Here is a 22,917-nt window from a genome sequence, read left to right as displayed (position 1 = left end):
AATCCTGTCAGCGAGGCCGGCGGAGGGATCCGTGCCATCCATTGGGCGGGAGGCGGCGGAGGGGTGTGACGCGGCTCGTCGGGGCCGTTACTCGGACGAGGCGGGTGGCGGCTGAGGGAGTTTGCACGGTCCCTATCTCTACCTCTACCTCTGCCCGGGCGGGGGGCGCTTGCCAGCCATGGAAGCATCTCCCGCGCGCTGAGCCCGGCTGGGGCTGGGGCTGGGGCTGGGGCTGCGGCTAAGGGTGCCCGTCCCCTCCTTTCTCTGCTCCTTAGCATGCGGGCGGGGCGCGAGCCGGGACGGGGAGGGCGGCGGCGCCTGTAGGGCGGGCTGCCCCTGCATCCCCGCAGCACCTCCTGCGGGGACGCGGCTCGGGGTGCCCCGGGGCTCTGCCCGCCGCACGCAGGCACCCGCGCTAGGGAGCCGCGTGGATGTGAGATCCGGATTTTGTGTGGCTTTTTTTTTTTTTTTCCAATTTGGGGGAAAATGGAGAATGAGATCTTCACGCCCCTCTTGGAGCAGTTCATGTCCAGCCCGCTTGTCACCTGGGTAAGGCTGCGGTTCGCCCCCCCACCCCGCCTTGCGTGGCTGAAGATGGAGCTGCCGGGCCTGGGGCTGCGGGAGTGAGGAGGGGGGCAGCTGGCGGCTCATGGGGTGCCCCCGGTTCCCTTGCAGGTGAAGACGTTTGGGCCTTTAGCCGGAGGACATGGAACCCACCTGGAGGAGTATGTGGCCCTGGTGGATGGCGTCTTCCTCAACGAGGTCATGCTGCAAATGTAAGTCTGTGTGTACGGGTTACACCCCCATATACTTTTGCCTCCCCCTGGATCATTCCTGAAGATTGAACCTACCTTCCCATCTAAAACACAGTCATCCAGCAACAATGATATGAACATCCCTACAATTAGAGAAAGCAGGATCCGGGTGAGAGGCAAGGATTTCTGTTCTGCTGTCTTTTGTGGTCCTCCCCACCCCCTTGTATTTTCTGGTGAAGGCTTTTTGGGTTCCTACAGCATGCTCTTGACATCTATAGACATTGCTTGGTAAAGATGTCTGCTGGGAAAGCAGAGTCTTTCTGTTGCTGGGTATGTTTTTTGGGGTTTTTTTTCCCCCCCTTGTTTTGTTTTTTACCAGAAGTATGCCTACTGTCAGCTATTCAGAAAATCTAAACCAGACCTGTTCTCATTTGTTGCCACTAGATTTGTTAACCTGAAAGCGTATGCTGGAGGCACAAACAGCCTTGAGTGTACAGTGCCCAGAGGATAACGAAATCTCAGATTCAGTAGAATGTGTTTTAAAGGCGCTTCTTTGTGAGTTTCTGTTTTGAGTGAAATAGCAAAAAAGAAACACTGAATTTAGGGAAGTTGTAGTGGACCCTACTTCTTGAGCATAACTTTCAAGAATTACCCAGGAGGATAAAAATTTGCCTGTTAGTGAGATTCTAGTATTTACCTTAACCAATTGTGGCATACAAATTCCAGAAACTGCAAGGCATCATCACACATCCAATTGTGTGCTTATCAAGTGGGCAGATCTGTTTTTGACCCTCCTCACTTCATTTTCATAGGATTGTGAATGGCAGTTGTTAAGCAGAGTGGCACTGAGATTTTGATTGCTGCTGCAGCAACTAAAATGATCGGTGAACTGTTTTGTTCCTTGTCACAAACTGTACAACAGGGTTTTTCTTTTTGTGTGTGTGTGTGTGTGTGTGTGTGTGTGTGTGTGTGTGTATGGTGTTAAAAATAATTATTGAAAATCTTGACCGCTTGAAAGGCTGTATAATTATAAATGACATGAAATGATATCAGTGAAAGAATTAGATGAATGTCATAATTTATAAAATCTCTAGTTTAGCAAAAATTAAACATTCCATATATTCTATACACATTTCAGTCAATGGAGTGCTGATGTATTCATGTGCTGGTTAAGTATTCCGATTTTTTTTTTTTTAATTTTTTTTTTTTTTAAGCTCACTTGCACAGTGCCAGATACCCACATGTGGAAAATGTTACTATTCATGTAGTACTTCTATAATAAGAAGCAAGATGTTACTAGTGAAAAGACCTTTTCATAATAATTATATTTAATTCATAAACAATATTCCCTTAAGTCATATTTTCCCCTAATAAATAAGTCTTTATACAGAAACTTATTTTATGCATATATATATAATGGCAAGGTAAAATAAATGTTGGCCTACAGATGCACCGATATATGAACAACTGGCAGTACAAAATACTCATCCAGTATGCTGTTCAGTGATGGTTATGTACAGTCTTGCACATTGTGTCTGTGGTCTTCAGTCATCATAAAAATACTGAATTCTTAGTTTTATGTGTAGTATTGTAAATAAATCTACAGGCTCTCTTAAATAGAGCTAAGACCAAATCGTGGGATGCTACAAAACGTGTGAATTTTGTTGCCAACTTCAATAAGATTAATATATAAATATAATTATTGAAGTGTAATATTTGAAGAATTACCCAAAATATGGTGAAGTCAGTGAAAAGCCTTCTCAAAAGTGTTATTTCTTCCGGGAAACTCTCATTATATCATTTGCTGTGATAAGGCATTGAAGAATATTTTTATCTTTCACATATGGATTTACATCTTTCTCTTTCATTTAAAAAAAAATTGAAATAATCCAAGTAAGAAATGTTAAGTGATTTTGTAAAAAGGTGTCAGCTAGAACAACAGTCTTACCTTCTTATGCTACTTACAGAAGTTCCCATACAGAGGTATTTAGGTATATGTTGAAGTTGATCTCCCACTTGATTGAGGAACAGAATTAATTTTGAGGAGTTTAATCTTGAAACTATTTTAAAGATTTCTCCATAAATCTTTAGAATAAGAGCTAAGAATAGGAGTAGATGTGCATGTTTGTAGCAGATATGTATGTTGGTAGCCTGTCTCACAACTGTTTCAAAGAACATCTGCAATAGTGAGTTGTCATGAAGACATAAGTGCATGTCAGACATTGGTGACTTTGTTTTGGCTTTGTATGGAAATCTTTGACCACATATCCTGATAAATATAGTCCATTTAGCTAAAATACAAAACATACGAGCTCCAGGGCTGAGGAAATTTGAAATAATTTGATAGTTATGCTAATAAAAACCACATCAGTTTTTATCCAATAAATAGTATATAGGGTTTGAAATTTGTTATATATTTTCTTTCTTCAAATTTGTTAAACTTTTAAGAGATGTCAAAATCTGTATTTTTTTTTTTTTTTTTACTCTTAGTCAAAAATGGAAGCTAACTTTTAAAAACTGGTCCTGTAGCCAGTAAAGTCACTACAGAACATTCTGTTTTTTGTTTGTTTGTTTTACTTTGTTTTTGGCCTTACCCACACTCTTTTCCCTGTCTTAGGGAAAGTAAGTCACAATGTTGAACTTGCATGCGTAGTCTATCTCTGCCTGCTTCCCAATTAAAGCTACTGGTTGCTGGCTTTTTTTTTTTCCAGCTTTTTTGAAAAATTAAACCTCATTTTGAAGCCTTTAAACTGCCATACTCTTTTTAGAACCAAAGAGGGAGCAGAAAGTGCTGTGTCAGTGATTGCCAGGAGTGCTAGTTGTTATCTGCGAGGACTACAACTGGAACTAGCTGTCTAATACATTAATCAGGGGTACGAAACAAATCCAATTGGAGGGCTGCATTCTCTGTTTTCTAGCTGCCCACAAGCCATGCCCCAGTTTCTTCATGAGCAGCCCCATGGGAAGAAGCCCTGTTTGAGTGTTTAGAGCCCCAGCTCTGGCCACAGGGACAGGGCTTCCACTGGTGGCAGCCAGTGCCACGCGAGACCTGGGATGAGTGTGGCCCCAACAGAACCATAAGCTGAAGATCTGTCACTGCAGTCAGAGTCCTGGCTCTGGTGGAAGGACCTCCAGCAGTGGCAGCCCACACTCCTTGTCATTTCTTCCCCCAACCTTTGGTGGGGAGCAGGCAGTCCCCATGGCACCACAGTCAAAAGACCTGCCATTGGTGGCGGGGTTTCCCCATTGGGGTATCCACTTCCTCCCTGGCTCTTGCCAGGGCATTAATAGCCCCAGTAGTACCATCCCTGGAAGCCCCATCACCTCAACCAGAGCTCCAGCTCTTGACTGGTGGCGGAGCTTCCCACAATGGCAGGCAGTGCCCTTAGTACTTGCTGCTGCGCTGGCCAATGCTGCAGGAAGTCCTGCTGCATGGCAAGGGCTGGAGGAAAAGTCTGCAGACCAGATCATCTGACCTGTGAGCCTTATGTTTGACATCCCTACATTAAGTGTGTAAGCTTCTTGGTTCCTGACTCAAGGGTTCCTTAAGTGTCTGATGTTAATGTTTTACTGTCACAATATGGCATGGAAGTATATATTGGTTGAAGACGTATGAAAGCACTTTGTGTGTCTTGGGGCTGTGTCATCTGGCCTGTGGTACTCCTCACAAGTCTGGAAATTTGGCAGCAGGAGAGCAGTGGCACTGTGGACTGGCCTTGTGCCATTCATCTGGCCCACAGCCAAAAGCTAGAACACCACTGTTCTAGACTTACGCTGTTGTTATTGCCAAAATGTATGGTTGGTGGTGGAGGGGTTCCTACAAGATAGGAAAGTCCTCTTCTAGGAAATTATTTACCTGAGTTTAAAAAATGAGTAAGTAGGTATCATTTGAGCAGTTGGCATTCAGCTGCCTTTCTCCATTGCTTTGTATTTAATGTTACCAAATGTTTTGAAACAAATGAATAACAAAGAGTATTCATTTCAGGTTGGTCATGGTTTATAGAGACGACTACACATAAAATGAGGCTTTGTTACAGAAGACGTTTATGTAGTTTAAAAAAGAAAGATGATTAGCCAGCTATCTTTGGTTTGTAAGCATGGCATTTACTGTGTTCTTTTCTTAGTTCCAGTGAAACTGACCAGTATGTCCCAGAAAGACGCTGATAACTATCAAAATAATTAGTTTCCAGTAGTAATATAATTAGTACTGAGACTCCCTTTTGCATTAAAATTGGCTTCAGTACTGAGAGAGAAATGTCTGTGCTTTGTGTCCTTGCAAATATAAACAAAAATGTATACAAAGAGATTGAAAAACAATGGGAATCATATGGTACCCAAACTTTAGCTGAGGATCTCTTCCTTATTGGGGATGGTACGGGCAACTTAAAACTTCTAAACTAGTATTCTTTAAGGGAGGAGGAGGATCTGATTGTTGTGTTAGTTTGGAACTTGGAACATATGTGTTGATTTCCTTTCCCCCACAGATTTCCTGCATGTCTGTGGAAAAAGTCACTTAGGCTTAGATCCTCAGATGTATTTTTGCATCTTGTCCCCTATTGAAATCAGTGGTGTGCCTCAATACCAGTACTTTTGAGCATTTGAAACTTAGTGCCTTATTGTAAGAACAAATGCATTAAAGATTTAATTGCTTGGATACTGTGATAAAGCACACCTGTTTTAAATGAAACTGTAGTTAAAATTCTGGATTTAAATTTATTTTAATGTGTATTGTACAGCTATTGGACATCTAGGTGCATTAAAATACACGTGTAGATTATGTTAAAAATAACAGTATATACTTAGGTCTGATAGATATTTTCAGCTATAGGTCTTAAAGACTGACTTAATTTTCTGGTTTTTGAGTTTTAATATACCTGTTGTAATATACATAATTGTGTGAAGGTTATGATGTATAGAAAGATTTGTAACTCAAATGTGTATATATTTAATGTATCAGTTACTAAAAGAATACAAAGAAGAAAATAGGTTTTATTTATTTATTTTTTTCACTCGCATGTTCTCAAGGTTTTGATACACAGGTTAGTTTTGTTCTATAAGCTAAGCTATTTAAAAACATCATACAAATGTAAAATTTCTTCTTGGCTCCATAGTGACTACTACAGTTTTATGTTGTGAGTCCGAGATACTATGCTGGATCTCATACATTTTCCAGTATTTTTCAGTGTTTAACAAAACTGACTTGTGTCTGCTTGCTGTAGACATAAACATTCCAATGTACAGTAAAATGTCAAGACTGTAGAACGTTATGCCAGATGAGAAACCAGTATTTTGTTTAATGCCTGCTTGGAAACTATCCTACCATAGCTGTTTTATGTAATTCTATCAGTAACCAACAATCAAAGAAACAACCTTTTATCTGTTCCATAAAACCTTATTTAGAATTGAAGAATGCTGGCTAATGAGGATAGCTGTTGCTGTATTTTTTCTGTTTAAAATATGGAAGTGGTAGGATAATTACTTCTAGTCACTTAAAATAAATCCCTAAGATTATTCTTAATGTTTTTGTTTTACATCTGTTAAGTGTCTTTTATATGCCTGTTCATTCCAGTGAGATTTTTATAGGTATCTCTTGGAGTTTCGTGAATATCCAGCATCAGTTGTAGTTCTTAAAATACCCATTTAACACAGTTTTTAATGGGTATAAATGTTTGCAGGAGAGGGGACCTTTATCGTCATATACACACTACCCATTCACATCCATAGAACTGTATCTTGTAACTGTATTTTGACTTCCATGGACTGCAGCTTCTTGGATTGTGCTTTGTATCCATCTATGGAAACAGGCATTTGAAAGTAATTTCTCAGTCAGAAATCTCTTGTATTTATGTGCAATGTGTCCTTTTAATGGGGGGGGGGGGAGCACGAGGCATAGGAATACTTAGTGGCTTAAAAGAGCTGACTTTGAAAACCTATAATGACTGTGTGCAGACACATGCTGTATTAATTCCCAAGTAGTTTGCACTAGATTTTATTCTGTGGTAAGGAATGGACACATGAGCAAGTTCCTCAGGCTTGTTGTCCAAAGCAAGAGCTATTAGGTGCCTGGTATTAGCTACTAGTTTGCATTGAGCAAATGGTCATCACTAAGGGAAGCTGACAGTAGCAGCAGACATGTGACACACATACTGGGCTAATTTCCCTTCTAACATGGTCAGAGGTAACTTTTGGAGAACAGAATTTTCTGTGGAGTTAATACTGTGCATCATGTGTCATTCCCTAATATCTTCTTGAGGTAACACTGTTTTCAATACTGAGTTAGAAGAATCCACCTGACATCTGCCAGAAGGATGAATAAAAATTGTTAATGAAATAGTCTCACCCAAGACCACTGCTGATGCATTAAATTTTAATGCAGGGGTGTCAAATTCACCCCCTAACCAGGCTGGATCCAGACTCTGTGGGCCAGGGGTGGCAGCGATAGAGGTAACAGAGATGGGAAAGCAATGATGCAGTAGGTCAAGTGGCTGTGGGATGAATGGGGCTGTATTAACATAGCCCTTGCCTGATCCCCTGTATTAGCATAGCCCTTGCCATGTCCATTGGGGTTCTGGATTCTACAGCAGGCCTTGCTCCCCACTAGCCATGTCCCTAAATTCCTTGGCCTGCCAGTAGCCCTGCAGGCTCGATGGAGCTACTTCATTGGCCAGTTGCTTGACAACCATGATTTAATGAATCCAGCCTGTTCCCATTGCTATGTAATTTTTTTTATTGCTGTCTGTCACTGTGTGACTTGCTTTACCCCATTGTTATCAGGAGCCTTTTATCCTTTGATGTATAAGACCAGTGGTGCCCAACCTTTTTGCTCTTCACACTGGATGGGTAGTGCCAGGTCGATTGGAAGACTGGATCCTACTGCTGGGCTTGATCTGGATTAGCAGTGGGAGCCACCAGACGAGCACTGGATGAGCCATGTGCAGCAGCGGGAGCTGTAACCCCCCGACAACCACACCTCTGTCCTGCCCCAGCCCCGACTGGGCAGCCCTGGCCCCAACCCCACACCTTCCCTCACTGCGGGGGACCTTGATCTGCCCCCCCTTCCACCACACCAGACTTACCAACTGCACTTAGCACTCCACGCTGCCGGCTCCTCTCTGCCTACGTGCTACACTATGGCTGCACGCACCCCTGGGCGTTTATTGGACAAATTATTGGCAGCATTGAGCTGATTTCTGATAGAGAAAATATACTTTATATCAGTGCCGATCCAATATTGGATCAATGTATCGGTGCACCTCTAGTTGGAAGTCTCTTGGTCAAGGGAAAAGGAAGAACTAACTGTAAGAGTGCTGTCATGGAGGGTGTCTGCTATACACCACTAATCTGGGGGATGAGGTGGGGGCTGTGAGGGGGAATGTAGGGGTGGCCTAGATGAGTTATTTTTTAACAAACAACTGAGCGAAATATCCAAATAGGACCTGTTGCTGATAGGAGTGATATTTGTTGGGAGGGCAGCTTTTTGAATTTGTTGGGGATAGTATTTTAGTGCAGATGGTGAAGTCAACTAGGAAAAAAGCTCTTCTTGATTTGCTCCTCATTTAATAGAGAAGATTAGTTGAGAATGTCAAGGTGAAGGCAACCTGGGTGACAGTGACCCTGAAATAATAGTTTAAGATCCTGAGGAAAGAAGAGTAGTAGAACAAAAACACTGAATTTCAGAAAAGTAGATTCTAACAAACTCAATGGACTGGTAGGCAGGATTATCTGGAAAGTAAGTGTAAGGGGAAAGAATAAGTGGTTGTATCTTGGAGAAACAATATTAGTGGCATAAGAGCAGCCTGTTGTGATGAATAGGAAGTGCAGCAGGAGACCAACTTCCCAATGAGCTAAACCTCCAAAAGGAATCTTAACCAAAAGTGGAAACTTAGCCATATTACTAGGTATGAGTATAAGAGTATTGTACAGGAATGCAGGGGAAAATAGGGAAGGCCAACGCACAAATTAAAATGCAACTAGCAAGGGATGTAAAAGACAATTAAAAAGCAAGTTCTACAAGCATGTTAGAGGAGGAAGACCAAGGCAAGTGTACGTCTCTTAGTGAGTGAGGAGGGCAATTTAGTAATGGAAGACATGGAAGAGATAAAAAAATATTTAATACCTCTTTTTACTTCAGACTTTATGAATAAATTAAGTTATCAGATGAGAAGCACATTTAGCTGCAAGGAGAGGGGTGTTGCTAATTGGCCTAAAATAGGGATAGAGCAGATTAGGGCAGTGATTCTCAACTGGGGTGCCATGAGATTCTTTTAAAGGTGATGTGGGGTGCTGCCCCATATTAGCACTGTTAGGTATGCAAAAGCCTACAAGTGGTTCATAAGGTAAACCCAGAATTTCTAATTAATAGGCATCCATAATGTCAAAAACACTTTGACCTGTTGTGATTTTTCTGAGTTTTTTGCAACAGAAGAAATGTTCTGTTGTTTTTCTGTAGTCAAAGAATGACTAAAATAAGTTTTTTGAAATGGGGTGCCAGTAAATTCAGAAAAGTTATGGAGACATGCCTTGTGCTCTTGTTCCAAAAAAAGTGTACAACCCAGTATACCACTGGTTTCAAGGTCTCTTGCAAGTTGAGGGAAGTGATTTTTCTCCCCCCCTCCCCGCCCTTCTGTTCAGCAGTACTAAAACCCTATCTGATACCCTATCCACTTTGGGAATCTGCTCTTCAAGAAAGATGTGGACAAAATTAAAAGAATCCAGTGGAGAGCAACTAAAATGTTCACAGGTTTGAGATATAGGACTTATGAGAAAATTTTAGAAGAATAGGGTTTATCTACACTGGAGAAGAGAAGACTAATTGCAGATTTTATGATAGTTTCTAAGTACATGAAGGGTGGTTATGAACTGGATGGTTGTAAACCATATGCTGTAGCTTCAAGGTGAGCGCAAAAAATAATCAGTTTAAATAAGCAGCAAGAGAACTTTAGGTTGATTGTTAGGAAGAACTTTCTAACTCTGGGGGTGGTAAAGCACTAGAATATATTGTTTAGACAGGCTTCAAGCATCAGTGAGAATTTTTAAGTGCAGGTTAGATAAACACTTGGATGACAGCATTTAGGCAGGAATGATTCTTTCATGGTTTAGACAGGAATGATTCTGCCATGAAAAGAGGATTGGACTAGCTGACCTTCTGAGGCTTGTTCTAGCCCTATTTTTCTATGATTCTATCCTTGTCATGCTAGCTAGAGCATGTAGACTGCTTCATTAGCTCATCTACTAAGTTCTCCAGGTCAACAGTACTGCTCTGTTTTCCAGGCTAACCAATATGCAAACCTGACTGGCCTGCTGCTTGTCTGAACTCCAGGCTCCAGTTCTGGCTTCATGCAACAATAAAGGGCACATGCACTATGATGCAATTAACTCCTCGTGGGGAAAGCCACAAAGTAAGAGGCAGTCACTGTCGGGTCCTCCGAGGGAAGGGAAGTATAAAACAAGCAGTTGAGCATCTGTATAATGCAAAATAGTGACTTCAGCAGCAAAAATATGAAAGCTACAGCTGCAGTCTGGGTCCCTCCTCATCCAACTGAGATGAATTGGGCAGGTTTGCAACTGTAAGACCTGTTGTTTTCAGTTTTGGGGTGGTTTTTTTTGCAGATCCTAGCAAGTATTGCTGTATCATTTTGTGCTTACCCATATTTCTATCGTTTTCTGCAAGTGTATGGTCCAGAATTTTTTTTTAATGCAAGTTGATGTCATGGCAGAGTTCTGTGGCATGGAATGAATTGGTCACTTTTCTGTGGTCTTTCTTGTATTTGTTGGAAATGGATCTGTGTAAGAAATGGGATTTCATAATCTAGTGACTTGTTGGTTGTGAGAGAAGCAGCTCAGCAGTGAGACTGCCTTGAGGAGGCTTTTCTGGGAGCTGGTGACTTTGGTTGTCTGGTGACATGTGGCTGATTGACTTGTGCCTATCTTACTCTTATTTTTTTTTTCCTGGAGCCATTGCTTGACAGGATTTGTGTTCACAGCTCTATGAGACTGATTTACTTCAAGTGGGGTTAGCTTAGCTAATTGAGGGGTAGAGCTAAGTTAAGCAGTCTTCTAAAAGATAGCTCCATGGGAGCAGAGAGAGCAGTAAATAGGGAGGCAGTTTGCTGTGGGAGGCAACCAGGGAGCAGAAGACTGTGTGGATGCACAGGTGTTTGGTGGGTTCCCCTTCCCTCTTCCCTGCCTGCCCCCTTGTTCTTTCTTTTTTCTTCTTTTTCTTTGCTTTTTTTTTTATATGCTAGGTGTTCTCCAGGGAGCAAGGGAGGCAGCAATGGAGGGTTGGCTCACAACTGTGAGCTGCCTGCAATGTGCCATATTTGTATTCCTCCCTGAGGGTCACGCTTTATCTGCTCCAAGTGTGAACTGGTGAGTGTCTTGGAGGAAAAGATTGGAAGCATAGGTATCCACTCTGCATGCCATCAAAGAAAATGAAGATTTCTTGGACAGGATTTATGAAAGATTTATAGAGGCCAGAGGGAAGAGAGATGTGACAGCATGTGACTGCTAGAAGGAGGGTCCTCACAATTCAAGAGGAACAGGTTGAAGATGGCAGCCACTGTCAAGCACTCTGTGGTGGAACAGCTAAGGAAAGGCAGAGGTGAGGACATATGTGCTCATGGCCTAGTGGATTTGTCAGTCTAGAGAGCAGGAAGCAGGATCCCAGGGATGTGGACTCTTAAGACCACTACAGATCATGGTAGGCAAGGGCCTGAACAGGGATCATTATGTTATGGAAGTAAACATGTGGCTGAGATGGGTGTTGACCTGAAGACTTTGGCTTCTTTGATATTGGATGAATGAGAGGAGGACTGCTATCAAGAAATGGGATCCATCTAACCAGAACTGGAAAGAGCATCTTTGGGTGTTGTTTTACCTGAGTAGTAATGTGGGCTTTAAATTAGGTTCCAAAAGGGATGGTGAAAGCCTCCAGCAGCAGAGCAAACAATTCAGAGGGGAAACGACTGGAAGAAATAACTCAGTTCTGGGAAAGGGCCAGAGACCCACAGAACAGCAATAGATGATGCAAAAGGGAAATAAGTAGGTTGAAATGCAAATTGTGTGATATGTGTGTACAAATGTGAAAAGTATAGGGAACAAACAAGATAACCTGGAAGTCACAGCCTATAAAAAGAGCTATGATCTGATTGGTATCATAGAGACCTGATAGGACAGCTCTTATGGCTGGAATGTCAACACCTGAGGGCTACTCTTTGTTTCAGAAAGACAGGGTTGACCGAAAAGGTGGTGAGGTCATCTTGTATGTTAAACATGCATTTGGTCCCTCATTCAGGAGGGAGAAGGTAGTAGATCAAAATGTATTTGGGTGAAGATAAAAGTTGACAGGTACAGCACTTATATTGGTGGAGATATAGAAGAGGTGGAAAAGACACTCTTCAAGGTGGTTACAAAATTATCCTAGGGGTGCACCGATAAAGATTTTTTTGGGTCGATACTGATGGCTGATTTTTATTAATGGGCCATATTGACCAGTACTGATCCAATTGCTGATATGCAGCCTGGCAGCTTGGAGAGCAGCATCTGGCTAGTATGTCTGGAGAGGAAGGGGTGTGGGGGAGCAGATCAAGGTCCCTGCGGTGAGGAAAGGGGGGGCTGGGGTAGGAACAGGTGCCGCTCAGCTGGTGTGTGGGATGGAGCCACAAGCATAGCCCCCTGTAGCCCCTCTCCCAGTGCTGCCATTGCCCGCCCCAAGCACAGCCCTGGCCCAGCCCCCCTGTTGGGAAGAGCCTGTTGCTGCCCCTGGCCCCAGCCTGCAGTGGCAGCCTGCCCTTGCACATCCAGGAGGCACATGCCAACCCCATGCTTCCCTTGGGGGTGCATGCAATGGCAGGAGCCAACCCCCTCTCTGTCCCCCACGACCCTGGACAAGCTTCTTGCAGCTCCGTCCCACACTGGGCTGGGCAGTGCCTGCCCCTGACCCACTCCCATCCCACACCGGAGGGGCCTCAATCTGCGCTCCCATACCCCTTCCTTCTCCCTTCCCCTTTCCCCCCAAACAGACTTACCAGCCTGATGCTGATCTCCAAGCTTCCGGGCTGGCTGTGTGTGTGCTGCAGCTGCACCTTTATTGGTGACATCAGCCAAAAAAAGCCAATTGCTGACAATGTCAGTTTTCCTTTTTTTGGTGCCAATATGATATGGACTTGTAGTTATCCCAAAGCTGTGAGATGGTACTGAAGCTGAGACTTCAGTTTCTCAAACATTTGCTGGAAGAACAATACAGTTAAGTATAAAATCTTGAGCCAGTTCCTAACTTGTGTGGAGGACAAGTTTCTGTTCCCAAAGGTAGATGATCACCTAGTTGTATCCTCAATCTTAGCTCTTGTCCTGACAGATATGGGAGAACTGGTTGAGGATGTGAAGGTGATGGGGAAACTTGGAAAGAAGTGATCATGATATAAAATCCCAAAGTAAGGAAGAATGAGGTTAACAGAATTAAGATACTAGGTAGTTTAAGATGCTTTTTAAATTAAGATTTCAAAAAGGTAGATTTCAACTGACTCGAGTTGATAGACATAGTGCCTTGGGAAGACGGACTGAAGGATAAAGGCACCTAGGAAGGCTGGAAGTTTCTAAACGGGCATAATATTAGATGCTCAGCAAGAAACTATTCCAATGCGATGGAAGCACAAGAAGTATAAGAGAGACCAATGTGGCTATACAAGGAGCTTCTAGGATGCCTCAAATGCAAAAGGAAAGCATACAGGCAATGGAAAGATAAGCATGTCACCAAGGAAGCATACCAGAAAATTGCAAGAACCCACAGGGACAAAATCATGAAGGCAAAGATAAAAAATGGGCTGCATCTGGCAAGGGAGGCTAAAGACAACAAGAAGCGGTTCTGTAAACATGCTGGTTAGAAAAGAAGGACCAGAAAATTATTAACTAGCTATGGAGAACTCGTAACAGAAGGTGCAAAGAAGGCAGAGCTAATCAACAGCTACTTTTGCCTCAGTCTTCATAAAAAAATTAAGCTGCAACCCTACACCTAATAAGGATTATTTGGATAAGAAAGGGCATAAGCTGTGGGATGAGATAACAAAAGAAAGTCACAGAGCTTTTGATGGCTCTGAATGAATTCAAGTCAGCAGGGCCTGATAAACTTCATCCTGGGATTCTGAAGGACCTGACAGAAAAGAAATTTGATTGCCAAGGACTCCAAAATATGAAGTCATGAGAGATGGGTGAGGTCTCTGAGGACCGTAAAAGGGCCAACATAGCACCTCTCTTTGGAAAAGGCGAAAATAGGATCCAGGGAACTACAGACCAGTTAGCCTCACCTCGGTATCTGGGAAGTTACTGAAGCATATTTATAGGGAAGGCCATCTGCAAGTATCTGGAGGAGAAAAGGCTGATCACAGGCAGCTGACATGGATTTACTATGAACAAATCATGCCAAACAAACCTAATCTATGATTTGACAAGATAACTAATTGGGTGGATGAAAGGAATGCTGTGGATATAGTATATTGGATTTCAGCCAGGCTTTTGACAAGGTTTTCTCAAAGCAATTGGAGAAATGTGGACTAGACAAAACTAGTATAAGGTGGACAGACAATGGTCACAAGCAAAGGATAATTATAAATGGATCCATGTGTGTATAGCAAGAAGTTTTGAGTGGAGTCGCATAAGGGTCTGTCCTGGGCCCAATGCTGTTAAACATGTTTATTAATAGTTTGGATGCTAGAATCAAGAGCTTTTTGAGCAAAATTGCAGATGACACAGAACTGGGAAGGACTGAACATGTTGGAGGACAGAAGCACAATTTGGAAGGATCTTGACAGATTGGAAAGCTTGACTGGGTCTAACAGGATGAAGTTCAGTGCTGACAGATGCAAGGTGCTACACCTTCAGAAGAATAATAAAAATACAGATACAAAATGACTGGATGCCAGCATCAAAGAGAAGGATCTTGGTAGATCACAGACTCTCTGTGGTGTGATGCAGCTGCACAAAAGGCAAATGTGGTTTTGGGCTGCATCAATAGAAGCATTAGGTGGAGGACAGAAGAGGTGATGGTGTCTTTAGTTGGCACTAGTTAGGTGTCATTTGGAGTGTTGTGTGCAGTTTTGTGTTCCATATTTTAAAAGGACATGGAGAAGTTGGAAAGAGTCCAGAGGTGAATGATAAAAGGGCTTGGAAGGGGAGTACTTTGAGGAGAGGCTAAAGGAATTAGGTATGTTCAACTTGCAGAGAATGCGCTTAAGGGGGACATTATAGTAGCTTTCAAATATTTGAAGGGCTGTTATATAGAAAATGGTAGAAGACCTTTTCTTTGTGCTCCAGAGAGCAGGATGTGGACCAATGGCTTGATGTGGCAGCAAAGCAGGTTTAGATTGGATATCAGAAAAAACCTTCTTTATGTGAGAACAGTGAGGGAGTGGAATAGACTGTCTAGGAAAGTTGTGGACTCTCCAGTATTGATAATGTTCAAGAAGAGGTTGGACAGCCAGTGGTCAGGGATGATCTAGGTGTAGCAACACCTGTGTTTTACTGTGGGGATTTCCCAGGCTTCTGGGCTTTTCTGATTGTCACAGAGCCAGGAAGAATTTTTTTTCCCCTCCTGATGCTACATGTCAGCTTTCTTCACCTTCCTCAGAAGCTTTGGGTGTTGGTTGTAGCCAACACCAGGAATTTTAACTGAGTTGTGCCAGTGCTTTTCCTGGATTTAAACCTAGAAATTTGTGGTTAGAGAGTCTGCTCAGAGTTGGACCAATTACAATATTTGGGGTCAGGAAGGAATTGGTACATTTAGTGGGTTTGTGGTTGTTTTTGTTGGGTTTTTGTTTTTTTTGTTTTTGCTTCCTCTGTAGTGGGCAGGGGGAGGGGCATAGCCCCTTTTTTTGAATCTCTCAAGCATACTTTAACAAGCTTTGCAGCAGGAAGCTGTTGGCTGCCATTATTCCTCAGCTTTACCTGTGGCAGGTCAGGTTGTTAAGTCTTGTGGTTGTGTCAAGGTTGACTGTGTGGTCTTGCTAATAGGTTAGATCAGGGGTGCTCAACCTTTGGCCCGTGGATCAGATCTGCCTGGCATCCAGCCTGCAGGGCTCCCCAAAGGTCAGGAAACTGAAAGCGGGGAGCAGTGACAATACTGATACCCCTGCCCTGATGCCTCATTCCCAAGCTCTGGGCATTTGGGCTGAGACTGTGGCCATGTCCCTACACCACTGTGCAGTTAGGCTGGGGTCAGGGGCTGGGTCCTTGTAGCTGAATCAGGTCATATCATGCCCACCAGATTTGGCCCACTGACCTTCCCATTCAGTACTACCCATCCAGTGTGGGGGCAAAAGGGGCGAGTACCATTGGGTTAAACAATGGATTTATATATGTAGAATAGTTTAGATACAGATGATCCTGTTTCAGGCAGTAGGTTTGGACTAAATTATCTCTGGAGGTTGCTTCCAACCCTACTTTTATGAGATTCTGTGACTACTTTTCAACCTGTTCAAAGCAGGACTTTCCTGAGTTGTTAATCATTTTTGCCCAAAAGACAGACTTAACCTGCAAGAGGTGCTTGAGACATAGACATTTTACCCCTGTTTTTTTTACTGGGAAATCTGAGTAAGAGTGTATTATGCCAGGTTACACAAATTCTATGACTTAGTGGGGTGGAGATGCTTTGGTTTTCAAGTTACTTCCAGTAACTAATCCAGTTAATTAGATTAGTATCCAAATAATGCATGTAATCTCTGTTTACTTGGAAGGAGGTATCAAGTGGGCTTCCCCAGGGGTCTGTCCTTGGTCCAGTGCTGAAACTTGTTTCTGTATTTTTCCTCGCACCCTATCTGGAATTGCTTCTTTTCCTTTAGTTCTATTACATATCTTCTGCTCATACTCGTCTTGTTGGTCCTTGCTTTTCATTTTTCATTCTTCTGGGGTAAATCCCTATTTGTTGCTCAGGTCTGCCTGAAGACTGGGTTACCCTAGTCTCGTTGTTACCAGTAGAGTACTCACTGATGTGAAGTTACATGTTATAGTGGCCGTCGGTTTGAGGTTTAGTTACAGAATCAGGCCTTTAATCTCTCTCATGAGTGCACTAATTTTATACATTTAGAGTGGTTAAGTAGCACAATATTTATAAAAGTTCTATGTCCTCCATTAAATCAGAAGAAGCCACTTCAGGTGCTCAGTTGAAGCAGTTGTGAAGGCCTCCTGGGCTATGCATTCCAAGGGGTTGATCTTTACTCTAAACCGCACTCCTAAGCAGGACATTTGTCTTAATACAATAATGGATTCTTTTCCAGCTGGCTCAGTGGTAGACAACTAGGGAAGAGTTTTGGCTATACTGTGTCCGACCTTTCTTGAAAACTGTTGAGAAAACTCTTCCATAAATCCTAAATACTGCCACTTTCTTGTCTTAAAACCTTATGGGTGCTTGATGGAAGGGAATACTTTAAACCATGAGTTGTCAGTGTTTTGTGGTGTGGGGTACTTCTTGAATGGAATTTAGCTCCATGTGCAGGCCACTTCCACACTGTCATAGCTCTCCTCTGACAGTGCTGATGCCACCATTTCTGAACAACATCCAGTGCATCCTAGTCTCCTGCTGCTTAAGTGCCACAGAAGCTCTGCTTGGCTTCACAGACTCAATAAAATGGCTGTATGAGCTAGATCTGGTCTATGAACTGTAGGTTGTTGACCCCTGCTTTAAACCTTAGGGCTTCTGGATGTGAAATACCAGCTTTCCCATACTGCAGCAGTACTTGAAAATGGAGGGAGGTCTTTCACCTGCAAGTGAATAGAGCAGTATGAACTCTAATGGAGTATGGAGAGTAATACAACTGCTGTTTGTGTTATGGTAGTGGATAGGACCCAGGGTTCCTAATGATCAGGGCTCCATTAGGTACTGTACAAGTGGATCACAAGTCTTGACCCTGCTCTGAAGGGCTTACAATCTCCATAGATATTAGAAAACATTTAAAGAATGTTAGGTTTTTAAAAAATTTATACACTTATAAAAAGAACAAAAGATAAAGGAACATTATGTTCAAGGACTATTTTAAAACACAAAAATGATTTGTTTTTTGAACAATCTTACATCAAAGGCTGGGTGTACAGAGTGATGGATAACTTGTATTTTTAATCAGGTTTTTAAAATGTTGCATTTTAAATTTTATTTTGAAAAAGCAAAAATAAACTGGTTTAAAATCCAAATTTAAAACATGTTACGGTATAAATTAGGGATGTGAAAGGTTAAATGGAAGGGGGGAAACCATGGGGGGAATAAAAGTCATGCAGTGGCCCAGCAGGAATCAGAAGGTTGGAGGGCAGGTGGGGGGAGGAGCAAAGGGGAGGGGAAAGAGGGAGGGGCAAGGGGGACTAGTACCCATAGCCTAAGAGGAAAACAGCGAGCAGCCTAATCCAGGGGTCCTGGTTTTCTGTGTTTAAAAATCCCAAATTCTCTGATTAAAACCTCTAAAATCCATGTTTTTCCATGATTAAAATGAAATGCCACTATATGCATATCAGTTGAACACATTTTATTGATATATTTACAATTTTAAAGCAATTTGGAAGCTTACTGGTGCCTCGGTCACTATAATAACATACGTTCTAAATACCTATATATTTTGGTGTTTGATTTTCTATGATTTAAAAAAAAAAAAATCAGAGCTCCCCTTGCCCCTTCCCTCACCAGGACATGGGTCCAGCTGCGGGTCTCCCTCCTGCTGCTTTTTGGTGCTGAGCAGCCCTGATTATGCTGGTGCCCTGTCTCTGCCCATGCCGTTGCTCCTCGCTCCCAAACCCACAGTCCCCCCACCTGTGCCCCTCCTGATCTGCAGCCTCCCCAGTCCCCACCAGTGCCCCTCACTCACTCCTGACCTGCAGTCCCCTCCCCTGCCCCCCTAACCCCAGGCCTGCCTGGTGCCCCTCACTCCTGACCTGCTGCCCCTAGGCCCCAGTCCCTCAATGTGTGGGGAACTGGGTGGGTGTGTGGGCACAGGCGATGCGTTGGGGGCCGGGGGGAACATATCCCTCAGATATTGGTGCCCACAGCAGGGTGTGGGGCTGCAACCTGGCCGGACCAGCACTTCTGCCTGCACACTGCACTTCCGCCTGTGCTCACCATGGTCCCAGCACCAGCCAGTGTCCACAGTTTCTTGGCAGAGCTGCTCCCGGTGTGGCTACTGAGGTGAGAGCCACCCATAGCTTATCCCCCGCCTGGCTGGTTGTCTACTGCTTGGCATGCATCTCTGTAGCTTCTCCATGTTATGGCACAGCAGGGGCAGAAGGAGGATAAGGAAGAGATGCTGGAGCCAGGGGGAGCTGAGCAGTACCTGGGTGACTATGGCAGCAGCCCTGTCAGGAAGCTGCATGTGCTGGCTGGGGCTGGGAGCATGGGTTCCCTTGGGCGGGAGTGCTTGGGGCTCAGCTCCACGTTGCATGCTGTGGGAGCAGCTGCTGGGCAGATGGGGATAGGTTATTGGTGAAGATATTGAACAAAAACAGCCCTGGGAGCGACACCTGGGGCACTCCACTTGATACTAGCCGCCAACTAAACATCGACCCTTTGACAACTACCCTCTGAGTCTGATGATCCTGCCCGTTTTCTATCCACCTTACAACTCATTCATCCAACCTGTACATACTTTATATAGTGGTGCTGTCCTGTGGGAGGGACTCATAATTAAGACCAGAGGGGTGTTAGGCCTCTGCTAGTGTTCCCAAGGTCAGGTGGTGGGTTTAAAAAGGTACATGGCAAGAGGTATAGGCTTGCAGCCCAGCCCCACCTACGGTATGTGAATCAAAAACACACTAAACAAGATTAAGAATCAAACAACAAGACTATATTTAAGAAAAACTAATAAACAAAAGGAAATAGCAGTGACTGGCATAGTATACATAGATATGTACAGGATAGGATTAACAAACAATAGAGAGCAATAACTTCTCTCCCGCTCTCACTACAGGATGGTAACCTGTCAGTAATACCTCATAGCACTGACAGCTGCTGTCTTATCAGTGAAGACTTATGTTCTTTTTCCCTGTGGAGGTACTCAGGCCTTCACAAACCCAAGAAGGGACTATACATTACCAACTGATTGTAGTGATGAGAAGATTAGAGAAGACTTCAGGCTGAAATTGAATAAACCAGGGGTCACAACTCTTCTTTCTGGGAATGATCTCCCATGGCTCTGTTTCTGTCCACTCATGCTTCACACTTCTAGTCACAACTTGTGCACCGTAACTCCAGTAGACATGATCACAGTTGCACACAACCGGAGCCACCACTTGAATACACGTTTCCCATCAAATGCACTTGCACACTGAGGCACTCCTTCACACTAGTTTTATCCATACCACATCACGCCACCTGTCAGTCATTTGGTTTGACCAATTACCATACAGAACCACATGTCCATCAAGTGTCAATCATTCCTTTGAACACTCAGGTGTCCAGTTACCTCAGGTAAGCTCTTCTACAGTAGTAACATTTTTGTGCCAAAACTTGGTTATATAATTAGTATTAATTGCGCCTGTCCCTTGCTGATAAATAGGTCAGAGCATCATCAAGGTCAGAAGTTTAAAGATTCCAGGGACTTCTAACCTTTAGTCATCCTATGCATGCATGGACAAAGCCACAACTCACTGCTAACAGCAGGGAGCCCAAAACTGGACACAAGTTGACTGGCCTGTATTTCCTCAGATCCTCCTTCTTCCCTTTCTTGAAGACTTGTACTATATTTGCCCTTTTCGAATCATCTGGGACCTCCCCCAATTGCCATGAGCTTTCAAAGATAATGACCAGCAGCTCTGCAATCACATCAGCCAACTCCCTCAGCACCCTCAGATGCATTGCATCTGGCCCCATGGACTTGTACACATCCAGCTTTTCTAAATAGTCCCTAACCCCAGGGGTTTTTAAACTGTGGGGTGCACCCCCTGGGGGACGTGAAGGAACATTGCAGGGGGCACAACATAGTTTGCAAGGAGCTGGTGTTGCTGCAGCCTGACAGGGGATGTGTGGGTGGGAAGCCCTGGGCAGGCTCTGCCAGCTTGCTGCTGTTCTTCCTGGAGCCCAGTGTGGTGGGCGTGTAGCCTGTTACCATAGCGGGGCCAAGGTAGGAAACGCTGGAGCTGTGTTGGGTGGTGCCTACCCCGCTGAGCCGAGCCACAGCGGCTGCTAGGATGAGGGGTGCCCTGTGCTTGGCTGCGCTGCTCCTCTGGGGTGGGGCACGAACAAAATTGCATCTCATAGGGGGGCTCAGCTCAAAAGGTTTGAAAACTGCTGCCCTAACCTGTTCTTTCACCACTGAGGGCTGCTCACCTTCTCCCCAAACTCTGCCACTCAGTGTAGTAATCTGGGAGCTGACCTTGCCTGTGAAGACTGAGGTATTGAGTACTTCAGCATTTTTCTCATCATCTGTTGCTAGGTTGCCTCCCCCATTCAGTAAGGACCCACACTTTCCCTGACCGTCCTCTTGTTGCTACCTTATCTACCTGGTGTGGTAGTCTATAGCAGACACCCATCAAAACATCACCCTTGTTGCTTTCCCCTCTGACCCTAACCCAGAGACTTTCAGTGGGCCCATGTCCAATTCCATACTGCAGCTCTGAGCAATCATACAGTTCTTTTCCATGAAACACGACTCCTCCTCCTCTTCTCCCCTGCCTGTCCTTCTTGAACACTCTGTACCCATCCATGACAGTACTCTAGTCATGCTCAAAAATGCGTTATGTATTTGAATGGTTTATTATTTCTCAAAAAATTTAACACAGCAGCATCAGTATATTAGAGATGTAGATGTTTTAGTATGCATCACCATTCTGCACTGCTCAAAACTTGTACCTCAGTTACCGAAACCAGTTTACCTGTTGCAGGACAGGTAGTCAAAGAAACTGAGTAAATACATGAAGTGGTTATCTCAGTCATGTGCTGCTGCAGCTAGAATGCTCCTGTTATCCAGGGTAGCTAGTTTCAGGTGCTGTCTTGGATATCTCTACTTGACCCTGTAATCTCTGCAGTATTAAATCAACACCTTTAGATAACATGTTAGACACCCACTACAAAGCTTGAAGGAAGTTTTCTCTTTCCTATAAAACTGGTGGTCCACAATCCATTGCTACTAAGCTGTAGCTCCTTATCTTCCGAGCATGGAAGCTGCTCTTTATTTATTTATTTATTTATTTATTTATTTTTTACACTATTATCTCTTGCTTTAGAGTGTACTAGCTTTAGGGGAGCTGTTCAGGGAACTGACTTGCTCATTCCCAAGTATCTCATCTCTTTTTGAGGTAGGTTTCTTCAGATCTGTCTTCTCTGTCTCTTCATGGCAGGGTGGGTAATTTGTTTGTTTTTTCCGTTGTAGTTTTTGTATTTTGTTCTGTTTTTTCTGCTGTCTGTTATACAGATCTTTCGAGAAAAGTCTTCAGAAGACACAGCAATGTGCTAGTGTTAGCCATTTTTTAATTTATTAATGAATCCAACTTAACATATTTAACATTTTAAATATACATAAAGACAAATATTCATCATCAGTAGTGCTCTGTTAACCCAGGTCAGTGTCCATAATGGAGTGTTGGGTTTTTTCTTTTTCCTCTTCCTTTCAGTCTCTGACAGTTCCTTTGCGTTTCAATCTATGTTATGCTTTTGTGTTTCTTCATCTCTGTATTAACCTACATAATAATTTATCTCCTCTTCTTCCTCAGAGTTCTGCATAATACAGATTTCACTATTTCTTACTCATCTCTGCTTTTATATTTTGAAGTCATTCCACATTTGTTCTTAACTGTTAGCTCATGAAACTTGCCAGCATTAGTCATTTTATTTAATTTGAGAGTATAAGTCCTAAGGCTCGGCTCTCTGCTATTGTTATCTATCATCCTCTGATTCTATAAAATATCTGTTTAACAATAACAAACCCATTGCTGCATCTCTTCAAGGGTAACAGCAAAGCAGTAGTTGGGGGAAACAACAGTCCTTATAGCTATGTGGGTAAATAGACCAGTAGATTGAGGGCTACCTTGCCACTCTTGATGCAGTTACTGTAAGCCTCCAATAAAATGTTTTTGTGCATTGTGGTGGGAGAAAAAAGAAATCTAAAAGAAAGCACGTACCTAGGTCTTTTCCATTCCCCTCCGCACACCCCTAAGAAATGCACTTCTAGAGAGAACAGTGTTACAGATTTGGGTTACAATC

The 22,917-nt window shown here is 43.4% G+C and overlaps 1 protein-coding gene across 9 annotated transcripts in view; it reads left to right on the top strand.

The window, feature by feature from the left end:
- The first annotated feature begins 87 nt into the window (after positions 1-87).
- CCDC88A (coiled-coil domain containing 88A) overlaps positions 88-22,917 on the top strand; it is a 196,003-nt gene continuing 173,173 nt past the window's right edge. For 4 of the 9 annotated variants that reach the window (XM_019500727.2, XM_014595076.3, XM_014595075.3 and 1 more), the window contains exons 1-2: positions 89-549; positions 676-776. In XM_019500727.2, the coding sequence (XP_019356272.2) occupies positions 487-549; positions 676-776 (164 nt within the window). In that variant the 5' untranslated portion in view covers positions 89-486. Of the gene's footprint in view, positions 550-675; positions 777-22,917 lie in introns of all 9 variants that reach the window. The other 5 variants (XM_019500730.2, XM_019500729.2, XM_014595077.3 and 2 more) reach the window with 3 other exon arrangements.

This window comes from Alligator mississippiensis, chromosome 1, assembly GCF_030867095.1.
Source record: "Alligator mississippiensis isolate rAllMis1 chromosome 1, rAllMis1, whole genome shotgun sequence".
NCBI lineage: Eukaryota > Metazoa > Chordata > Crocodylia > Alligatoridae > Alligator > Alligator mississippiensis.
Note: the sequence above shows the minus strand (reverse complement) of the source record. Positions and strands in the feature narration are given on the sequence as shown.